Raw genomic sequence first — 8,527 nt, forward strand, 5'->3', positions numbered from 1 at the left:
GTATGGTCCATGCTGGAGCTCTTTTTGGATTTGGGACTGCATTGCCACCCGTGCTGATCAGAGCTCCACGCTGGGCAAACAGGAAGTGAAAATCTAAATTTTGTGGATCTTTTCCTGTTTACCTGGCCACAGCATCCGAGTTCAGATTGCTGTCCAGAGTGGTCACAGTGGTGCACTGTGGGATACCGCCCGGAGGCCAATACCGTCGATTTGCGGCCGCACTAACCCTAATCCGATATGGTAATTTCTTATTTTAGCGCTACTCCTCTCGTTGGGGAGGAGTACAGAAACCAATTTAAAGAGTCCTTTATATCGATATAAAGGGCTTCGTAGTGTGGACGGGTACAGCGTTAAATCGGTTTAACTCTGCTAAAATTGGTTTAAATGCGTAGTGTAGACCAGGCCTTAGAGAGGGAGAGTGAGCGCTTTAGTGGCTGCTGCCTATAGAAGGCAGAAATCTGCTGCATAAAGTGGACTGAAAGGTATGTCTGAATAGAGACTTGGGCAAGAACCTGCAAACTCATTGGGCATCATGTTGTTTTTTTACTGAATTTTGTCCCAAAGTCTCTTCATCTTAGCATCCAATTTTCTATTTGGTTCACTTCTTTAGGTCCTTTTATCTACTCTGATATCTTGGACTACAAGAATCTCCGTGAGATAGTGGTGAACAATCGAATTACTTGGCTGTTTCATTATAGTGCTTTGCTCAGTGCTGTTGGAGAAGCAAATGTTTCTTTGGCCAGAGCTGTAAACATTACTGGTAGGTGATTACAGCACTGTTTGACTAGCCTTTCAAGTTCATGACCCCTCTAGAGGTTGGAGGAGATTTTGTTTAGATTCTGATCATTTCTGTTTGTTCCAGGTTTACACAACATTCTAGATATTGCAGCTGAGCACAGTTTGAGACTCTTTGTCCCTAGCACAATTGGAGCCTTTGGACCCACCTCTCCCCGAAACCCAACTCCAGACCTCTGCATTCAGAGACCCAGGACAATCTATGGAGTCTCCAAGGTTCATGCTGAGCTCATGGGAGAAGTAAGAACTTTGTATGGATTGTTAGTCTTGATGGAAGGTGGATCACTGCAGTATTCTTTCCTCTTCATATCTTCTCTTCCTACAGACATATTTTCTTAGTATGAGGCAGCTGTTGATGCTTTTCCTGAGGGGTTTGGGATGGGGAAATAATATAAATTTCATGTGAGGATTTAGCATGAAGTTGGAAGTTAACAAACACTTGAGTTTTAGAGTCGTAGCCTTGTTAGTCTGCATCAGCAAAAAGAATGAGTCCTTGTGGTACCTTGGAAACTAACACACTTATTTGGGCATAAGCTTTTGTGGGCTAAAACCCACTTGGTCAGATGCATGCAGTGCGGCTACTGACTCTTTGTGACCCTAAGAAAATTATTAAACCTCCCTGTGCCTCAGTTACCAGCATGGCATGGCTTGGAGAACTGAGGGATGGCACATTAGTACCAGAAAGTCTTCCTACAATATATTTTCTAATGACTCCAGGGATAAGGATGAATACAGATATCAGAGTGGACTAAATCAAATCAAAATAACTGATTGTTCTTATTTAATTCATATTTGTTGTTTACATGTTGCATATCCTGGCATGGTAAAGGGGGGGAAGGGTAGGAATAGTGGCGGGGCACACAGTGCCTCTGGTATTTGGAAATGGAGGTCACTTAACTTTTGACATATGATGCCAACGGCATGAGGAAGCAGGACATGGGGGGTGGGGGGTGTCACACAAAGCCCCTGGCTTGTGGAAATGGGTTGAAGCTCTGAGTCCATGGCATGGGGGAGCGGGGGGTGGAAATTGGGTACAACGCTGTTGGGAACGGGGACGTGAGTGCACACAGAGCAACTGGCATGATTAAAAGAGTGATGGAGGGGTTGTAGTGAATCTGTGAAACAGAGGGAAAGGAGCTTGTGGGGAGGGGGATTGGAGGGGTGCACAAACCATTGGTGTATGCAATGCATTTAGTCTATAGAAGCAACAAAGTATGCAGCCCCCTAGTTTCATGTCTAAAGCCTTGCTTGTCTCTTCCTTCAACAGTACTACCACTACAGGTATGGGCTAGACTTCCGATGTCTGAGATATCCTGGAATTATCTCTGCTGACTCTCAGCCTGGTGGGGGAACAACTGGTAGGAAACTTCCTTTTTCCATGTCTCTGTATTATAGGTCAGAACATTGCAGTGTGCGAGCTGAATGCCCCACACAGCAAAGATGAGAGAGACATCAGTGTGTAATTGTCTGGTGACCTCATTTACTGAGAAACAACTAACCAGCTGCTTTGAAATGCAGTCACATAAATGAATAATGGCCATCATATATAGGTGTAGTCACAGGCAAGAAATCTGTTGTATCATATTTTAATACCTAATATTGTGCACTTTCTGTGTGGTGTACAATATGTCTATCAATGTCTAACTTAGAGTGCACCTGCCTATATCGTCCAGTGAAATTCATTTGAGGGCAGTATTGCTGATTAAGCCTATTCTAAAAAGAATTCTCATGGGGGGAAAAAGTGAAACTTTCAGGGGACTGTAAGGTTGTGTAAAGTGAAACACTGCTTCACCTAAACAACTCCAGAAATGCTGTTGAAAATACAAATCATACTTTTACTGAAATTAATCTGAGGGGTGTTGGATAGTCCCACGGAGCAGGAATGAAATCTGATGCAGCAGTGACCCAAAGTCATTACCATCTGGTTGCTGTTCGGTGGCTTGTGACATGAGTTGGTAATCTGTCCTCCTTCCTTACCTCAACAACTATGCCTCAAGTTGTGCCTCAGTCATCTGCCACCTTCCACCCTAGAGATGGCTGCATTTCTATAATTCTGAAAAGAATTTTTAATGTTTGTTTATTTGCATTACCATAGTACAGGGGTATGCAAACTTTTTGGCCCGAGGGCCACATCTGGATGGGGAAATTGTATGCAGGGCCATGAATGTAGGGCTGGGGCAGGGGGTGGGGGTGCAGTGTGCAGGAAGGGGCTCAGGGCAAGGGGTGCAGGAGGGCGCTTGGGGCAGCGGGTTGGGGTACTGGAGGGGTGTGGGCTCCGGCCTGGTGCTGCTTACCTCAAGTGGCTCCAGGGTGGCAGCGGCACACAGCATGGTTAAAGCAGGCTCCCTGCCTGCCCTGGCCCCGCCCCACTCCCAGAAGTGGCCAGCATGTCTGGCAGTGGCTCCGGGGGGTGGGGTGGGGCAGGCAGCTCCGCTGCATGCTGCCCTTGCCTGTGGGTACCACCCCTGAAACTCCCATTGCCTATGGTTCTCCGTTCCCAGCCAAAGGGAGCTGCGGGGGTAGTGCCTGCAGGCGAGGGCAGTGCACGGAGCCCTCTGTCTGCTTTAGCCCCGCTGCACCACAGCACTGGCAATCCCGTGGGCTGGATTGAAAGCCGTGACAGGCCCTCCCCTGCCACAGCATGTACTATCCCATGTCATAGACCAGGACCCCATTATGCTGGTGTACAAACACAGTACAACAAAAACAATCCCTGCCCCAATGAGTGTATGATCTAAGTGTAAGACAAGAGACAACACGTGAATACAGATGGGGGAGTACAAAGAAACTTTTTTTTCCTTCAGACTATGCAGTCCAGATTTTCCACGATGCCATAAAGAATGGCAAATTCCAGTGCAACTTAAAATCAGACACACGCCTCCCAATGATGTATATTGATGACTGCCTGAAGGCTACACTAGATGTCATGGAAGCACCTGCCGCTTCACTTAGTATGAGGACTTACAACATCAATGCCATGAGCTTCTCTCCTGAGGAGCTGGTGGAAGAGGTCAAGAAGCATATTCCTGAGCTCCAGGTGACCTACAATGTGGATGCTGTCAGGCAAGCCATTGGTTAGTACCTGCTTTTTCATTCCATTTCAGTGATCTTGTATCAAACTTGTCTGGGTAAAGTCAGATGCTGGGACAAAACCATATTTCCCTTTTTCCCCCTCCATTTCCTATATTTGTTCTCCTTAATCACTTGTTTTGACCTTGATGACATCTGGAAGGGTTGCTGTACTGTGTGAAACTCTGCGCTGGTTCTTGCTTATGAAATGTTGAAAGATCTTTGCTATAAATCTCATGCTTTGGGTTTTTTCCCCTTCCTTATAGCTGACAGTTGGCCAATGAACTTTGATGACAGCAATGCCCGGCGGGACTGGGGATGGAAACATGACTTCGATCTTTCTGAACTGGTGACTACAATGTTTAACATCCTTGGCTCTGACGCCCAGGTAGCCCAGATTAACTGAAACTCCTTTTAAAACATGGTTTCCAAACCCCAGCAGAGGACCAGGGAGAAACTGCAGAATTAGTTCATTATGCTCTAAGTCTTATAGCAGGTAAATTATAAACTTCCCATATATTGCAATAGAGTTGGAGTTGAAGTACTATAGTTTGAATTCAGTGTGGTTATTTGAGACGTGCCAAATTATTTAGTAAAACTACAGCACCATTAAATGAGAAACATGTAGGATTCTTGAATTTTAGCTTTTAAGAAGCTAGAAAAAAAAATCTCTCACTACAGGGCTGGTAATCTATGCAGTCATTCCAATGCCTGAGGTATCTTTCTGAAAACAACACATAGCAACATTACAAAGTCTTGTGCTTAGACACATACTGAAGAATTGACAAATTATACATTAATTTTCATTTCTTGAGTGGAGGTAGCTAATTGTGGATTGTAGGAAGGTGGGACTGTCTCTTCTTTCTCCCACCAACAGTTAAGAGATCAAGAGCCATTTTATTTTTAAACTTGGCAATGGTCATTAAAGTTATTCATTTAAAAAGGAAACCTTTTAGTTAATAGTTCAACCTTATAGGTAGCTATAGTGCTATGTAAGCCTGCAATTTGTTTACAGATGAGATTCAGAATGTTTGTAGCATTACTTTTATGTCCATGAATGTAAAGGAAAACAAGACTTGAATTCATTACACTTTTAAAAATACAGTGTTTTCAAATAAGCTTTTTCGTGTTTTTAGAAATTCTGTTAACTTCAGTTTCATTGTGAAGATGAATTTGGGACAGTAAAATCTGTGTTGCATATCTGAATCTATAGCTATCCTGTTTAAAGTAGGCAATTCCCAGGAATTAGTTCACCTTGAATTAGCTCCACATTTGGCCTGTTTCCAGTCCCATTTACTACACCATTGTGATCATGTGCTGCAGAGAGCAGGTTTTTAAAGGTAGGTGGAGACTTGAGTCAGTTGTAAAGCTGAGCCAGTCTTAAAGATACCTGTTCTGTTCACTTCACATTGTGTGCTATGTGTATGTGTATTTGTAGATACTATTTATGTGTAGGTATAATAAATCTGTATGCTTCAGAGGAGTGGAATCCAGAAGCTGAGACTGTACCAGCACTTTATTTCACAAGTTGAAGAAATGGAGCCAAAGGCAGCCTTCTACTTTATCTGAGTCTAATACTTGAAAGTACAAGTTTCTCTAGTTGCTGAGTTATGTGAAAGGTTGAAGGTTTGTTTGTAATTGATGGGACTGAGTTGTGAGTGATGTCCCATAACGATCTATATAAAGAGTGGGGGGAATGTATGACCTCACCTTGCCACCAAATTCTAGCAACAGTTGATAAGGGCTATCCTACTTCTTTAGTTTCATACACAGGAGATTCTGGGACTGATGCATGAGTTTTAATGAAGGCAGAAGGTTAAGGCCCACTTCTTAGGCTTGTTAGCTTGGTCTTTCCTGACACTAAGAAAGCAGGTTCCTCATGCAGGACACATGTTTCTTTGGGCTTTGTCTACCTCTTTTTACTGGAGAAAACTGTGTGTTATTATAGGTGACTCTGTGCTTCTCTCCTTTCCTCTTGCTCTTTGTTACACATAAGAGAGAACTGACCTAGTTTAACAGTAGTTAGAGCTAGACTTCTGGAGGCCACTTAAACCTGAATGCACAAAAGGAGTCAGACATCAATGCAATGCACAGAACTCCCCGCGGAATCCTGTAGGTGTCTGAACTCACTTGGCACCCAAGTGTTTGCAGTAAAAGTTCCCTAGATGTCTGTGTTTCTGCCTCCATCTCCTGCCTAAGCCCCAGAGCTGTTCACAACCCAGGGGAAGGTGGGCATTTGCTCACTTAAGTTGCATGTGTGGCCTGAGCTGGTAAGCCCAAACAACTCAGAGTGGGAGAGCGTGCGTGCGTGAGAATGACTGTTGCCTGGTGATTAGAGCACTCAAATGAGTGGTAGGAGAACCAGGAAACTGTCCCTCACTCTCCAATTACTCTACCTTATCTAGAGTGCAACAGCTTCAATAAGAGAGACTGAGAGAGCCCCTTGTCAGAATATCCGATAGCCCAATGGTTAGGCAGATCTCAGTTCAAATCCCTTCTCCTCGTCAGATGGAGGAGTGTCTCCTACATCCCAGGTGGAAACTTTTAGCTCAGTGGTTAGAGTAATGAGTCATAAATTCTAGAACTGGGAAGGGACCTCGAGCGGTCATCGAATCCAGTCCCTTACCCTCATAGCAGGACCAAATACTGTCTAGACCATCCCAGATAAACATTTATCTAACCTACTCTTAAATATCTCCAGAGATGGAGATTCCACAACTTCCCTAGGCAATTTATTCCTGTGTTTAACCACCCTGACAGGTAGGAACTTTTTGCTAATGTCCAACCTAAACCTCCCTTGCTGCAGTTTAAGCCCATTGCTTCTTGTTCTATCCTTAGAAGCTAAAGTGAACAAGTTGTCTGCTTCCTCCTTATGACACCCTTTTAGATACCTGAAAACTGTTATGTTCCCTCTGTCTTCTCTTTTCCAAACTAAACTAGATGAGCTCCATCTCCCCTGCATCTTGCTAAAATGGCATAGGCCCCAACACCAAGAGAGGGTTTGTAATGGAGAATCCCAAGCAGAGAGATGTGCCTCCCTGCAACCCAGACGCAGGCACCTATCACCAAGACAGGGGCAGGACGTAGCACACACCCACGTCATCAGCATTTCCCGTTGTCTATCTTAGGCAGCACTCCACCTAGCATGCTGGCTTTTATGAACTGCAGTCCAAGGTGTAACTTCTGGCTTTGTGAATCACAGTGATTTTCTAGGTGCTTAATTGGGCATTGTGATGGTCACAATGCATAACTGCTTTTGTGAATTCAGGCCTTTGCTACTGGACCATAGACAGAACTCCACTATTTTATTACGGAATCAACCCAAACCTAGTATAATTTTTCTTTTAAAAGCTCTACATTGTTTTCATTAAAACTTGTATTTAACATAAACACAACTTTTAAAATATCCTGTTGTAATTGGGGTGGCAAACTTACCCTAATTGTAAGCTCCATTGTGAAAAGTATATGAAAATCCATAAAATGTTACAATAACCTATCATACATGTTGATGGAAAGCAGGTCAAGTTGCTTTCAACAATGAATGTTATAACATTATAAATATGTGCAAAAGAACCAGACAGCCACTAAATCAGTTTAAACAAAAAAAACCACATTAAGACAGTCCTTGAGTTGTATCAAAATCATACTTAGTAAAAAGAGAAGATGTAGAACTGGAAATTAATGGCCCCAAATGGCTATATTAGACATTAGGCCTAATTGGGGGACAAAATAATGAGGGCATGGGCTATTCCACCCCCATTCCCTTTGTGGGTCCTTAAAGAGAGAGACTTTGGGGTTGAGGGAAGAATACAGAAGAACAGACGGAGGCTACTGAATTGAGCTTCACCATTATGGCTGCATCCCTACCATCTCCTGGAACCCCAGGCCTTCTCCATCTTAATCCTGAGATGACATAGCCACCTCTACCAGCTCCAGCTGAATCCCAACCACCACCTATGATGAAACGGGATTGGACTTTCGCAACAGCTCCTCTCAGCGAACTTCTTCTCTCTTCCCCCAAAGGACTGTTATCATCTGTGATACTGTCTAGGAGACTGTCAAACCGAAGGCGTTTTCCTTCTTAAAATCTCTCCTCAACTGAAGAGATGCTGTTAAAATGGAGGTTTCATTTAATAGTTTACGTTTCACATGCTTTAACTGTTTTTCTTTCCTTTACTATGTCTTCAATAAAAGGTTAAAAGGATTTTTAATGGTATATTTGTGTAACATTCCTGGGGTACAATCTGGATGGTTGAACAGCCGTGTTCCCTTAATTCTGTAGCCTAGGGTACCTTTTACACTGCTGTGCTGTCAGAACATCCACACCTGGCCTGTTCTCTCAGCCTTCACCATGCAAAGTCACTCCCAGTTAAATACATGAGTGCTCTGACCTGTCACTCATAAATTACACACAGGGCAACACCTGCAAATTTTTGTCCCAGCCTTTTCCCTCAGAAAAGTGCATCATGTACTGTCCAGCACACTACTGAACAATGCAAGCTCAGAGAAAGTCGGTCAGTTCATCAAAGGAAAACTATATCTGCACCAGCCTTGCTTATCCCAATTGGAGCTTCCCATATGCTTTAATCCAAATACACTAAAATAAGTTTATTAACTAGAGAGAGAGATTTTAAGTGATTGCAAGTGATGACGCAAAAAAGTC

The 8,527-nt window shown here is 43.5% G+C and overlaps 1 protein-coding gene across 1 annotated transcript in view; it reads left to right on the forward strand.

The window, feature by feature from the left end:
• Positions 1 to 4,462, forward strand: part of LOC116815285 (L-threonine 3-dehydrogenase, mitochondrial-like) — a 15,358-nt gene extending 10,896 nt beyond the window's left edge. The window contains exons 4-8 of the mRNA XM_032763507.2: positions 611 to 760; positions 863 to 1,035; positions 2,063 to 2,153; positions 3,600 to 3,869; positions 4,131 to 4,462. Coding sequence (XP_032619398.1) covers positions 611 to 760; positions 863 to 1,035; positions 2,063 to 2,153; positions 3,600 to 3,869; positions 4,131 to 4,270 — 824 coding nt within the window. The 3' untranslated portion in view covers positions 4,271 to 4,462. The remainder of the gene's footprint in view (positions 1 to 610; positions 761 to 862; positions 1,036 to 2,062; positions 2,154 to 3,599; positions 3,870 to 4,130) is intronic.
• The last annotated feature ends 4,065 nt before the right edge of the window (positions 4,463 to 8,527 follow it).

The sequence above is a fragment of the Chelonoidis abingdonii genome, chromosome 3 (genome assembly GCF_003597395.2).
Source record: "Chelonoidis abingdonii isolate Lonesome George chromosome 3, CheloAbing_2.0, whole genome shotgun sequence".
Lineage (NCBI taxonomy): Eukaryota > Metazoa > Chordata > Testudines > Testudinidae > Chelonoidis > Chelonoidis abingdonii.